This window comes from Miscanthus floridulus, chromosome 11 (genome assembly GCF_019320115.1).
Source record: "Miscanthus floridulus cultivar M001 chromosome 11, ASM1932011v1, whole genome shotgun sequence".
NCBI lineage: Eukaryota > Viridiplantae > Streptophyta > Magnoliopsida > Poales > Poaceae > Miscanthus > Miscanthus floridulus.
The window spans coordinates 81,382,128-81,397,108 of record NC_089590.1 but is presented as its reverse complement, the minus strand read 5'-3'; the positions used below and the strand labels follow the sequence as shown (position 1 = coordinate 81,397,108).

Here is a 14,981-nt window from a genome sequence, read left to right as displayed (position 1 = left end):
ATAGGTTTGCGTCCCGTGTGCGCGTTTAGGATTCATAATAATATATTCATTCATATGAATATGATCATATCATATCTCCAACGAACAGGTCGAAAAATCAAAATTCGTTGTGATAAGCAGAGGAATGCACAATTGGGAACCACTAACATATTTACAGTTTCTGTGATCGCAATTAGCAGTACCAAAAAAAACTGAGAATACAAGAATACAAAACAACAGACTGAATCAGCAAATTAGAGCAAGCGGCTGCACACACGTTCGATCGATCAGCCAACACCACCTACTAAATCCAGGAATGAACAACAAAGTGACCCGAGCTACAACGCGATCGGTTTCATCTCATGCTGTCTCGCCAATCGCCGGCGGGGCGGGGCTTCCGGCTCCGCAGCGCCTTGATCTTCCCTGGGATGAGCCTCCCCCACCGTGCCGCCTTATTAGGCGCTCCCTTGGCCTCCGGGGCCGGCGCCGCCGCCGCCGCCGTCGTTGACACCGACCTCGACCTCGCCAATGCCACCGCGTCGTCGTACTCCTGCTCCACGTCCCTGCACCCCGCGGCCGCGGCCGGCGGCTGTGGCGGCTGCTTCCGGAACGACACCCAGCCCCACACCCCGGACTTGGGCCGCCGCTGGTGGACGCCGACGCCGACGGCTCCGTGCGCGGCGACGGAGCGCGAGCGCGCGACCCGGTGCTCCCGCTCGATGAGGCTGTGGACCCGGGCGAGCGCGCTGGCGCCGGAGGACGAGGACGAAGGGGACGACGCGCAGGAAGGGGAGCAGGCGCACGGCCGCGGGCAGGCGCAGTCGGGGCACAGGCGGAGGAGGCGGTCGCGGAGGCAGTGCGGGCACACACCGCCGCCTGCCAGCGGCGGGTGCCCCCGGCAGCGCCACTCGTCCATCGCGCTGGCTCGATCCGTTTTCCGTGCGGGTTTGGAGGGCAGTGCGTCCGCTCGCGATCGCGGGGAGGGAGGGAGAGAGACGCGCGGGAGGCAGAGGAGCCCGACTCTGTCGCTCTTATATTCGCCAAGAGGATTGGTGAAGCGGAAGGCTAGCGCCTTGACGTGACGTCCGGATGAGCACGCCCGTCCCTGCACTCCGCCTCCGTCCGCGTTTCGTTTTCCGCGTGCGCCTGCACTCTCCCCTTGTGCCAGCATGCCCTCGCCGCGCCTGCGTTTTGCGCGACGACGCCGCTGGACCATGCGTGGGACCGTTCCTGCCCCCTCCGTCATCTGTGTCCGCCCGGCGGCGCCCCCAACAACTGTTGCAGTTGGCTACGGCAGTTGAGTCGCGTTGCAACGTATGCAACACCATATCTATTTTTAAAATATTCAGATACAACATTTAAACATATGTGTACTTTTGCAACATCTATATGAACCACTTGCAACATACCTATAAAATATTTGAAACACTTAAAACATTTCCACTATCATCTCCATGCCCCACCAACGCATGCACCTATCGCCTCCCCCCTGCTAGCACCGCAAGCAGTCAGCCTAGTTGGCAAGATTGGCGCACCCCTCTCCCTTCCTAAGGGCATGTTCGCTTGAACTTATCAGCCGACTTATCAGCTAGAATCTACAGTATTTTTCTCTCACAACAAATCAGCTTCAGTCGGCTTATCAGACGACTTTAATACCAGCCGAACAGGCCCTAAATGACTGACGAGGAGCATGGGCCAATCGTCAATGGCCATGAGGTGGATGGGAAGAGATGGAGGTCACATGTGTGTCGAGCAAGGGCGGAGTGCCCCCCTATAAATGTGAAATTCCCATTGTTTTTTTTCAAATAAATTTTGAAAATGTAACACTCTTAGCCCTCCTAACATTTAAAAAAAATCAACTTCCTGGCTTCTGCCCCTTGTGTCGAGTCCATGTCAACACCCTCTCAACATGCTACATTGGTGCATAGGCATGTATCAAGATTTGTTTGGATGACCATTAAAACCCAAACAAAGATTGAGGGTTGAATCAATGTAATTTGAGAGTACAAGTACTGATATGACATGACATACTTTGACAAATTTAAGGATCAAAATAACATAAGAACTGCCATGAGACATTTTGACAAGTTTAAGGACCGATCATGTACTATTTCACTCTACTCATGAAAAAAAAATCTCGCCCTTCTCTCGCTAACGATTTTTCTCTGGCTATTGTTATCCCTTCGCCGCCATGCTGGTCAAAGTGAAATCCGTCGCTGTACAGTGTACATCGACCAAAGCACCGATGTGGAGGGCAGGATAGCAGGCTGCTGACGGCGCAGGGTCAGGGTGCGAACTGCGAAGGAAGAAGTTCCAAGCAGAAAAGCGGGGCTTTGGAATGGCGACGAGCGTGGTTCCACGTCGACGGAGGGCCATGATGTAGCGACGGCGACTGCATACCACTGATACCAGGTTCTTCTCGTCGGAGCCGCTCGTTCTTTTCTCCCCGGCCTCTTCACGCACGTTGTAGCGTTACCTCAGGCTTCTACGATAAGGGAAAAAAAACAACGGATCGGAATAGATGTTTTTTGCTCCTGTGAAATCACTTGCGAGCTACGGTAATCCGCGGGAAAGAGTTCATCGACGCCTCCGTTCCAAACGCTTATATACATTTGATCCTTTCTTCCGTTTTGTTATTCCTGCAATAATCTTCTTTTGGTATTTCTCCAATCCAACAAAAGGGAGCGTAGCGTTTGGAGTTTCCGGAGCTGGCGCGTCCAGTTCCAATCATTGGACCAGATGTGACGAGTTCTAGAGACACCCGAGAAATCGAGTACTCCTACATGGAACCAATCTGTATTTGCTGTTCCTACCATATATATACGCACTCGATTGCCATGTTGGCTGACGCGCCATCAGTTGGTCGGCGGCGGCGCAGCTTCACGGGCCCAAGGTGGGTACCGGCACATGGCCAGATTCCAGAACGAACCTAATCCGGAAGACAGGAAACCATTCGTGCTGTGCGTAACGACAGTTACGAAGATCTGGCCACGTTGTTCCGCGAGGTTCTTGTGCAGGAGGCAGGCCGCCGCGATGCTTATTTTGGTTGGGATTTGGTGCATGATACGAAATGGTGTGCTAATGTGCTTCACTTGATCAGACGCCAGACGGTGCTGATCTAGTTTTACGTGTCATGATGTTATTTGTGCGTCGTGACTAGTGCGAGGCGAAGGAAATGGTGTACTAATGTGCTTCACTTGAAGGGGACACGACAACAAACGCAGTTTGTTTTTTACCTTTTCCTTTCTCATTCTCACACGTGTTGCATTATAAACTCTGCAAATGGGCTCTGTCCGCTCCTGACATGCAAGCCCAGCCCATCATCGTCACATCTTTTTTGTGTGTGTGTAATCATCGTCACATCTTGGGTTACATAGTTCAGCTTAAAAGGCATCTGACAACGGCGGTGTGGCACAAATGAAATTTGGGCCTGCTCAAAAAAAAAAAGAAACATATGAAAATTTGGGCCACCATATCTCTACGTCACTTTGTCTTTGGGCCGAATCGATCTGTTCCAATCGACGAGTACGAGACTAATGACTTTTAGACCACCGACGAGACTATTCTACTCTGATCGTTCCTTTGTTTTTTTTATCTTTTCTGTTCTTAGCCCGAGAAATTTAGTAGCAGGCAAATATTGGTTTATTGTATTATCTCTATTTATAATTATAGTTCACTCGAGCTTGTTTTTAAGTCCAGCTTCTCAAAGTTTACTGAGTTTTTAACAGAAGGCTCTATCATTTACGTACAACTAACGTCGCTCGTCTCTTTGTTTCACTTCACCCCGTGGTGATGGAATAATGAAACGCGAGCACAGAAACTCGGATCGGACGGACAACGCTCCCCAACCAACGGAGCTGATCTGGAACAGCACATGGACTGTGTTGCCCCTGCCCCCGCGAGGAAAGAGAGAACCAAACAATGCTTGGCAACTGGGGCTGCACTGCACAGGCGGACACGCACGAGCAGAACCGCATTTTCGCTTCCCCCGCACTCCTCCGGTCCCTGGTGCCGCCGCTGTTGCAGGGCGAGTGGTGACAAAGCGCCGGCGCGGGAGGAGGGGAAAGGCTTCCCCCTAACAACGAGGCAGGCGTCGCTTTCCCAACCGGTCGCCTACGAAACTAAACCACGCGCTCGTACCCACCCCCCGCCGACCCGGCTGGCCCGCATCATCGCCGAACTGCGAACCGGCAGATGCGACGGAGGCCACACGCTTGAGCTTGATGCTTCGCTTTGCTCCGTGCCCGGCGGGAGGACGAGGAGCGGGAGCGCGCCGCACGCTCGCTCACCGAACCTGTGCCCCGCATCGATCTGCCACTCTGTTCGTGTTCAGCGTGGACTAGGAACAGGAGAACCGGGGAACATTTTTGGTTCGCCTAGCGCGCCATGGTGAACTGGAGGCCCACAGCATCGAGTTTCCCTGCTTTTTCCTTGGAATCGGCCGGCGCAATCCTCGGAACGAACCCCTTCATTCTTTGCCCCCGTAATTTCGTTCACAACAACCCCAAGAAAAGGATCAAGTTTTGACGATCCTTAAAGTTCACACTCAAGCGCAGTAGTGTACCGTTACCGCACAGTTAAACACTTAAACCTCGGTTGCGTGGGAACGGATGCTTCAGTTCAAAGAGCTCTGATGATGATGATGATGACTACCTGCGGCTTCTCCTCCAAGCAGCAAGCACAGCGGCTCTAGTCTGCCTAGGACACTTGACCATTGAAAATAATGCAGGATCTTTAAAGAAAGTTAACACACGGTCGCTGTTCTTCTGTTCAGGCAAGGCGTAAGGACCACGGTAGGTGGCCCGGCACCGGCAGGGGTGGGCGGGAGTCCCGAGGCAAGACGATTTGTTTCTTTTTATTTTGTTCCCAGGCTGCAGACGCGGAGGGCGCCAGAAGGTTCAGCCAATAAAACGTGGCGGAACGGGCGGACGGCGCTGTGCCCGCCCCGGTGCGCGAGCCCGTGCCGGCTGATTCCCTTGCCATGTGCTCGAGCGACACGTGAGGCCGCGCACGGGCCCTCATGCCCCTCGCGTGGCGGCTCCCCGGCCGTCAGTCACCTCACCAACAGGCAACAGGCATCCGTATCCCCTCCGCCTCCGGCCTCCGCCACAGCCGCACAGGCGGTCAGGCGCACAGCGCCGTCGACCCGTCGCCGGGTCAAACTCGGATGCTGGCCATATTTAGCCCTGGTTTAGTTGGAACCCAAATTTCAAAAAGTTGCTATAGGACCTGTCATATCGAATGTTTACGGTTCGTGCATGGAGCATTAAATATAGACGAAAAGAAAAACTAATTGCACAGTTTGATGGGAAATTGCGAGACGAACGTTTTGAGCCTAATTAGTCCATGTTTGAACATTATTTGCTAAATAAAAACGAACGTGCTACAGTAGCCCTAAAATCCAAATTCCTACGACTAAACAGGGCAACAGAAACTTGTTATCTGAAGCAGAAATCTGTAGCGCTAGCATACTAGTCCCTCGACTTCACAGTTAACTTCCAGCTGTTCGTTCAGTCGTTTTTTTTGCTTTTGGTCAACAAAAGTTCGTATCCTAGCGCGGAAGAACAGGTCCTCGTTTGGACTTTGCATCGCACGAGTCCTGACCAAAACAGCCGCGGAGTTATGCATTACTACATGCAAGTCAAATCAGCAGAAACAATTGAATCAGCTACGACCGCGCACATGTACACGAACAAGGACGTGGTGCATATACTACTATACCTACGTGCGCAGCCGCAGTTCGAGACAAAGTTTCATCGAAAAGTTACGGGTGAAACTACTGTTTACCGATTTATCGTGAAAAAAAAACACGCTTGTTTTGTTGAAAAAACACGGCTCACAAACGAACGGAGGACCATAATGCAGTGTCCGACTGGATGCTGCGCCGTAGGCCGGAGCGGAGTGCAGAGGTGGTCCCCATTGGGAGCGTGCACGTCGCCGTACGTCAGCAGACTTGGCAAGTCCTCTCTTGAAAAAGTGAAGCACCCGGCGCCTGCCCGAACGAAGCAATGAGCGCCAGCGCCGGCGGCGTGTCAGCCAGATCGGGAATTGCCATGCCGAGAAGAGAAAGAAACAACCCCGGGGAAGTATCCGGTGTTATGATGATCTCCCCCTGTTGGTTTAATGGTCAATTGGACCTTTGATTCGTGCCTAGATCGGGGGCGTTTGGCCGGTTCTTCTAGCTGATGGACCCCCGTCGCGTAGCGCCATAAAAGGATGGTGGGGGCTGAGGCACAACACATAAGGTCATCGGTAGCTGCCAGCCCCACCCCGAAGTTTCTAACCCTAGACCGATCGAGAGGGGCGTTGTGAGAGACGGAAAGCGCCATCGCCTTCACCACCACCACAGCACCGCGCCTGCACTACTGCTGTGTTCGACGACCTAGCGGGCGCCTGCACGGCTTATCCTACTACGACTCCAGTGGCCATGTCACGGTGGTGCCGTGGTCGTGACCGCGCCATGGCAGGTACATCATTAAGTTTCTCATCTAAGCTCTTGGAGTAGATCAACACATATATGGTCCTAGAATTCCATCAATAGTATCAAAGACAGGTTAGGCTTACATCTAGCTCTTGGAGTAGATCAAAACAAGAAAGAGAAGGAGGGGACTCGATCTATCAATCGGATTGAACCCCAAAACCCTAACCCTAACCCTAGAACGAATGGACGGCAGGGGAGAGACCTACCCGATTTCTTTTCTCGTCGCCGTCACCACCGCCGTCGTGTGGGAAGGAGCTCCGCCGCTGCCTCATCGGCACGCAAGGAGAAGCCGAGCCACGCTCGTCGCCGTGAGCACGAGCCCTGGCCGAGGGCATCATAACACGACCGCTCGACGACGGCGTGTTCACCCACTAGGGAGCGCGCGCTCCGGCGAGGGGACCCACGGCGGCGCCGGACAGATCTAGGGTTTAGGGCGAGCCCACCGCAACGCGTGTGGTGGTTTAGGGCACCGTCGCCCAATCCGCTCGACGGCGGCGCGCTCAGCCTAGGGCAAGCGAGCGCGCCGACGAGGGGATCGGCAGCGGCGCCGCTCCGCACTCCTCTTCTCCAATGGCGCTGCGGGCGGCTATCAGATCTGCTGCGCTGAGCGTTGCAGCGAAGAGAGAGAGAACGTAGGAGAGAATGAAAATAGGGTTAGGACGCTCGTCCGCGGCGAGGCATTTTATTCCTCCGAAGAGTGCAGATGGTCGTCGGATGACTGCGAACTGCTGCGATTAGCTGGACCTAGTTTTGGCCCAGGCGGGATTCGGAAATCTTGGCTTAGGCCCACGTTGTGGCCTGGGACGCGGGGGAGCGCAGCGCGAGCGGCCGCCGCGGGTTGATTTCGCCTATTGGGCCGTGGGAAAGCGGTGCAGCACGCTAGGCCAAACGCAGGCGCGATTTCATCACTGGGCCGCGGACTGTTTCACCAGGCCTGGCTGAATGAACAGTAAACTATTTTATTATTTTCATAAGCAAATTTTGATGAATTTTGATTAGTTTTTTTTATCTCTATTCAATTTTGAACCAACGGGATAAATTATTTCGAGAGTAGATAAGTACAGTGAAATGCTTCTGAAAAGTAGATAAATTATTTTTTTCATATTTTCGCTGCAAAGTTTAATGTTTATTATCTTCTAAATAAATTCGAACCATCAGAAGAATTTAATTTGAAAAGCAGTTATATTTATTTAGTAAACAATGATTATGTTTATCCTCTATTTAAATTGGAACCAACGAAAAAAATTAAATTAGAGGAGTAGTCCCATTTGTTTATGTTAAATTATGGTACGGTTGTTTTCTGACCAACGTTGATGACAACAATATTATAATGAGTTTAAGATTGAAGTTTAAATCTCTGATAAATTTTACGCCGAGATGGTCAATTTTTTAGAGAGTAGATAAAGACCAAGAAATGCTCCTGAACTAATAGAATATATTTTATTATCAAGTTTCCGCTGTAATGATGTTGATTATCTTCTAATTAAATTTGAACTAATAGGAGAATTCAATTTTGAAGAGTAGTTATATGTCTTTTAAGTTAATTTATGAGTTTTATGCATTAATTCTATTTTCTGCCCAGCGCTGAAGTAGAATTGATGCAGAAGCATCTTGTAAGTTTTATTTTTTAACCAACGAGATCACTCGACTGTATGCCAATGGGCTATAATGCTGGGTATGTGAATGAAAAGGCTTGAGTCAAGCCAGTTCAAGACAGTTTTTTGTTAGTTTACTAATTTTCTGATTAAATTAGAACTAACGAAAAAATTTAATTGGAAAATAAAGTATAAGTGAATGTTTTAGTCATTATGACTAAATTTTTCATTACGGTATTTTGTATATAGATTTATCCAGCATGGGGAGAAGTTTGGCATAGTACTTATGCTAGTCAATCCTGCATGGCGGGAGAAGTTTTGTTATGACTCATATGTTTTTGTATCCCGCATAGCGAGAGAAGTTTGTGTAGCTCTTATGCTATCCTAGTATTGACCATGGCATAATAGAAATACTCATGGTCAATACTAATCAAAAGATAAGAAAAAGATGCAAACGTGACTTACAAAAGTACAGTTAATAAAAGACCTCGTCGAGTTCTTGAAGTGGAATGAGGAAAGTGTACTGCTATATGGATCCAGAAATAACTTTATTTGCATGGTATACTTATGTGAATGAAGTAAGTCATAAGTGTCTCCTCGTTCATAGTTTTTTTAAATAGTTTTTAAAATTATGACAGTATAGTTCATGCCACATTTCAAGGGGGAGAATTGTGAGATGAATTAAGAGTAAGAATTAAGATCAATTAAGAAACTACTCTTCATTAAGAGTGAGATAAAGATGTTAATGAATGTGACCATTGGTCATAACAATGATACCCCTAAGCAGGGAAACAACTAAATTTTAGGATTTTTTTAAGTTCCGAGAGGAAGATAGCGTAGTCACCATCAAAGATATAAAGGTGGTGTTTAAAGCACCATATGAGGTTTTAACAGATTAAACCTGATGAATGTGTACTCTTCATTAAGAGTGAGATAAAGTTTTTGATGAATTTGACCGTCGGTCATAACAATGATACCCCATAAGTAGAGAAATAACTAAATTCCTGGATTTTTTAAAGTTCCGAGAGGAAGATAGCGTCGTCGCCATCAAGACGGTGCTTAAAGCTCCATATGAGGTTTTAACAGATTAAACCCAAATAAGAAATTTGAAGGTACGCTATCTTTTTTAGAAGATGGGATGATCTAGAGTAGCATGGTATGTAGAGATCTATGACTTGAAAAGAAGCGGGACTACGTGTCCACTTTAGTGATTCAAAAATAATAAATTTCTCAATACATGTTGATGTTGTATAACTTATACAACACTGGTTGTTGGCTCTTTGAAGAAGATAAATTATGCAAACAAGGATCTTATAATATAGGAGCCTGTAGAATCAATTGCCTCTTGGTAATAAAAAGCAACAACAGCTTCATATGAAAGTGCCAGTAGCTGAGGCCCCACAAGGTCTCAAAGAATTAGTAAACTAGTTTTTTCTGATGACTACAAAGTCTATGTTAGTGAAGAAATTCAAATAGAAGATGATCCCACCTTATTTGAAAAACCATGAGAAGCGTTTACTCGTCTAAATGGCAAGAAACTATGAAAGTTAAAATTAATTCAATCAATACCAATGTTGTTTGGGACTTAGAAAAAATTCCTAATGAAGCCAAAACAGTAGACTATAAATGGGTCTGCAAGACAAAATATGACTCTAAAGAAAATGTAGAAAGATATAAAGCATGACTTATAGCAAAAGACTTTATGCAAAGAGAGTGAATAGATTACGATGAGAGTTTTCTCTCCAGTATCATGCAAGAATTCTTTAGAATCAAAATAGTCTTATTGGCACATTATAATTTAGAGTTACATCAGATGGATGTAAAGACGACATTCCTCAATGGGGATTTGTACGAAAACGTTTAAATGGCACAACCCAAAAGTTTTGTCGTAGAAGAAAAAGAATGTCTAGGATATCGCTTATAGAAATCCATTTATGGGTTAAAATAAGTCACAAGATAGTAGTATTTGAAGTTGATGAAACAATGAGAAAGTTTGGGTTTTAAAGAAAATGAGAAGGACAATTGCGTTTATGCAAAGTTTAAGAATAGAAAATTCATTTTCCACATCCTGTGAATAGATGACATTCTACTCACCAGTAGTAATGTTAATCTATCATTGGAGAAGAAGTTTTGTCCTCAAGTTTCAATGTGAATGATCTTGGTGAATCGTCATTGGTTTTTAGGAATCAAAATTCACCGAGATAGAAGAAAATGGAATATTAGGACTATCGCAAAGGCATACTTAGAAATGATTCTAAAGAAATAAAGTATGCATGCGAGTAAACCTATGCCCGCTCCTATAGTCAAGGATAATAGATTTGAGAACTTTAAGTGTTCTAGGAACCGATATGAGATCGATCAAATGAACATGGTTTCATATGCTTTAGTTGTTGGAAGCTTGATGAGTATACAAGTACAAGTAAGAACTTACCCTGACGTAGTTTACGTCTTTGGGATATTTTGGCAGAAGTTCAGTCTAGATATAGATCACTGGAATAGAGTTGAGAATGTCTTGCAATTTTATAAAGTATCATAGGCCTCATGCTGATTAAGAAAGAACAGGTACTCTCAAATAATTGAAGACACAAATGTTAGGTCTTGGCAAGATATATAGTGAAATCCACAATAGTTATTAACACTCGTAGTTGAAGTATTATTGTGGAAAAGCTTTAAAGAAACAGTTGTGGTATCATCAGTGATGCATACCTAGTATGTCTTGACATGAGGCTTTAGAAACATGCAAAAGGAGGTTAAGCGAATTAGTACCTAGATTTAACAATAGTAGTCAATAACAATAACCATTTAAAGTAGTTAACTCCTAAGATAACAGGTCAATTGTGCTGCCAAACACATTAACATTGAGAGGAGAAAATTCAGAATCATTTTGAAAGAATTGAGCATATGAGTACCAAGTAAGTACTTACGGATCCGCTTACCAAAGGCTAACCACCTAGTGCGTTCAGAGAACACACAGTCGACATGGGTTTACGAGAAAGCCTATGATTTCTATATACTAAGAGCCTAGTTGAGAATCTATTTCAAAATAGAGAGGTACATTGTAGCTGTTTAATCTAGTGGCAACTGACCGCGACGATGAGGCACGCTCTATGCACTGATCTGTGATGAAATGGGAAAAAGATAAAGTAAGTTGAGTGTAAGTCATAAGATAAGGGTGGGAATGTTAGGATAATCTCCACCAGTTGGCCCAAAGGCCAATTAGGCCCTTGATCCCTGCCCTGATCGGGGGCGCTCATCCAGTTCTTCTGGCTGATGGGCCCCCATCATGCAACGCCATAAAAGGATGGTGAGGGCTAGGGCACAAGACATGAGGTCACCGGTAGCCGCCAGTCCCACCCCAAAGTTCCTAAACCTAGACCGGTCGAGAGAGGCATTGTGAGCGACAGAAAGCGCCATCACCTCCGCCGTCGTCACAGCACCGCACCTGCACTACTACTGCGTTCGATGACCTAGCGGGCGCCTGCACGCCTTTCCCTACTATGCCTCCAATGGACATGTCACGATGGCGCCATGGCCATAACCGCACCATTAACGAGCTACATAATCAAGTTTCTCATCTAAGCTAAATATTTACCCACTAGATCAACACCACCTAGATGGTCCAAGAATTCCACCACCTAGAAGCTAGGCGGTCGTGGAGCGGCGGAGGAGACGCAGACACGGCTAACTAGATCCTAGGGCCACACCACGCAAGGTCTGCCATCGCATAGCTCGCGTGACGCTAGGATAGCCATTCCCTGCGGCACGCAACGGAGCCATCACAGCGTCACGCGGCATTGCTCGCTAGAGCCCTCTCGCTCATGCTTTGTTTATTTATTATCTATCGTCGCTGGGTGCAGTCGGTCTTAGGCACCCCCGAGAGCGAGCGAACCGGTGGTGACCTCAGGTGCTCGCTCTGGTTGCTTCAGTTCATGCGCTTTACTGAAGCATGACGGCTACGGCGAATTTTTCAAATTTTAACACTTTTTGTAAGCTAATTTTAAATCTAACACTATTTTTTTCAAAACTAATACTTTTGGCCACGCCTATTGTCATGGTGTGGCAAAATGCCTGTGCCGTGCCATGCATGGTGGCGCGGTAGGAGGGTGACGTGACGAAGACCGGGGCTGCTGACCGGTGATGTGGCAGGGTCTGCCGAGCCACCAATCTTGGCGCGACACTAACCTGCCACAGAGCATGGCGTGGTAGGACCTGGACGTAGATAGAAGATCGGCTGCTATCGGTGAGGATCGGCAGCGACATGACCATGGACCATGGACCATGGACACCGGCTTCCTCGATCCCTCGCCGGTGGGCTCCGACTAGGTGCTCTAGTCTGATGTGGGGTCACGTAGCATGGTCGACTACTGTGCGTCTAACCAGGGTGCCTTCTTCGACGATTTCGTGGTGGCTATGACCAAGCTCGGGAGGATCAGGGTCAAGACGCCGGCCATCGGCGTTGAGATATGCCAGGACTGATGGTTCCCGAACTAGTTGTACTTAATCTCGCTGGGAGTGCTGTCGCGACGCATTGAAACGATTATGAAGCAAATAAATAAAGTCCGTGTGCAAGTTGACAAGCTGCCACATAACATTTTCATTGGTTTAACATAAGTTCGATATAACATAACCAACTAAGCCTGGAAGTTTTGGACGCTAATATTTGTTCGACCTAACAAACTAAGACCCAAGAGTATAAGGATCCCTCGGACGCCTCTGTCTCTTCGGATTTGTAGGCAACACATTGGAAGTGTAGCCAACATCGGTGTGGTCACGCTATCGGTGTGTACGACTCATAGCCTACAAGTATATGATATGCACGATTACTTATAGTCTTTATTATCGTTAGTTCAGGGAGCCTACGTATTTAAAGAAACTACCTTTTGAAAGCATCTAGGCCCCTAGTTGGATTTTAGTGATTAATGACAATACAATATTACTATGACTAACGTGTGTTTTGCAGATGCAATTAAGTTAGGTCATGGTAATGGAGATTAATCGGGCAATCAAAGTTGTCATGCCCCTACGATGAAAATCATTTTGGTTTTCAAAGGATGGATGACAAGGTTAAGGATGACTAGTTCTAAGTGTCAATTGGAGTTGGAGTGACACTTAGAATAGTTTAGAACTTTGTTTTTCCTTTGGCCGTACTATTAAGGGGGGTATGGACGGGTAGCTTGACCTAGTTGAGTCTAGTGAGTTAGGTGTGGTGCACACTTGTTGAAACTAGCTCTAGGTAGCTCCTATGAATACCTAAGATCCTTTGGAGCAAACTTCATTCATATACGATCGAGAGTAGGAAGTGAATGGAGGGTCAAATGCTGACCGGACGCTGGCCCCGGTGCGACCGGATGCTGGCCACAGGGTCCAGTCAGTTCATTTGATCAGATGTCTGTGTTTGGTGCGACCGGACGCTGGAGAGGTCAAGTGACCGGACGCTGAAAGGCAGCGTCCGGTCAACTCCAGTAAGGTTCCAGAGAAGGGAATCTGTGACCAGACACATCCGGTCAGTACCGACCGAACCCTGAGGGTTCAGCGTCCAGTCGACTCCAGTAAGGTTCCAGAGAAGGGAATCTATGACCGGACATGTCCGGTCAGTACTGACCGGACCCTGAGGGTTCAGCGTCCGGTCGAGTCCAGTAAGGTTCTAGTAAGGGTTGTATGCGACCAGACACGTCCGGTCAGTGCTGACCGGACCCTGCCAGCATTCGGTCAATACATTTTTACTAGTTTGTGGGTTGAACTGATCGGAGCGTCTGGTCAACATGACCGAAGCGTCCGATCACCCCGCAGAAGCTCATAACGGTTTGTTTTTTAGGCTGCCTTATAAATAGAAGCTCCACTCGTGTGTGAAGTTACTTTTGCTCATTCCAACAGCTGAGAAACACGTTTGTGAGTGCCAAGAAGAGCAAGGTCCTAGTGAGGTGTTTGTGATTTGAGAATCCAAGAGTGAAACCTCATTAGTGAATCAAGAGTAGACAAGTGTGCATCCATCTTCTCATTAGGCTTCGCGTGGTCAAGTGAGAGTTCATGCTTGTTACTCTTAGTGATCGCCATCACCTAGATGGCTTGGGGGTGATTGGGAGCTTGGTGTTCACCCGACGGAGCTTGTGGGTGACCCAACTCAAGTTGTGAGCGGTTTTGGGTGATTCGCTGTGATGGAGTATCGAAGAATCAACCCATAGAGAGCACTTGATCCTTGCGCAGATCAAGAGGGAGCTACACCCTTGCGCGGGTGCTCCAACGAGGACTAGTGGGGAGTGGCGACTCTCCGATACCTTGACAAAACATCACCGCGTTCCTCTCTCCATTTACTTTGAGCATTTAATTTAAGTATTTACTTTAAGCAATTCAATACTTGTCTTTACATTCATAGAATTGACATACTAGAGTAAGTTTGGAACATAGGTTGCGAGTCTTTTGTACGTTAATTTGATAGAAACACTTTTTCTAGGCACAAGGGGTTAATTGGGCTATCCGTAGGATTTGATTATTGCAAGAAAATTTAGAATTAGCCCAATTCACCCCCCTCTTGGGCATCTTGATCCTTTCAATTGGTATTAGAGCCTCGTGCTCACATTTTTAAGCTTAACCGCTTAGAGTAAGATGTCTCACGGGGATAGACCTCCTCCTATCTTCGAGGGAGATGATTTTCCATATTAGAAAATTCGTATGGAGGCATACCTAGAAGCTCTAGACATTAGAATACTTAGAGCTGCCTCTCAAGGGTTTCCAACACCTAAGAATCCCACACAACTTCAAGGCAATGAAGTGAACTATGAAAAATGGAATGCAAAAGCTCGCAACACCATCTTTAGAGGCCTTTGCAAAGATGTGTTCAACCGCATAAGGAACCACAAAGACACCCATGCACTATGGTCGGACGTTTGTGCGCTCCATGAGGGAACTAAGAGTGAGCGTAAGGAACG

The 14,981-nt window shown here is 47.3% G+C and overlaps 1 protein-coding gene across 1 annotated transcript; it reads right to left on the bottom strand.

Moving 5' to 3' along the window:
- Window positions 1-97: 97 nt before the first annotated feature.
- Window positions 98-975, bottom strand: LOC136494497 (uncharacterized). Its single transcript, XM_066490659.1, has one exon. It carries the CDS (start codon window positions 893-895, stop codon window positions 335-337), a length of 561 nt encoding a protein of 186 aa, XP_066346756.1. The 5' UTR covers window positions 896-975; the 3' UTR covers window positions 98-334.
- Between the last annotated feature and the right edge of the window lie 14,006 nt (window positions 976-14,981).

What these genes read in the sequence shown, in the direction of transcription:
- LOC136494497 (XM_066490659.1), bottom strand. Translation starts at nt 895, where the DNA reads ATGGACGAGTGGCGCTGCCGGGGGCACCCGCCGCTGGCAGGCGGCGGT.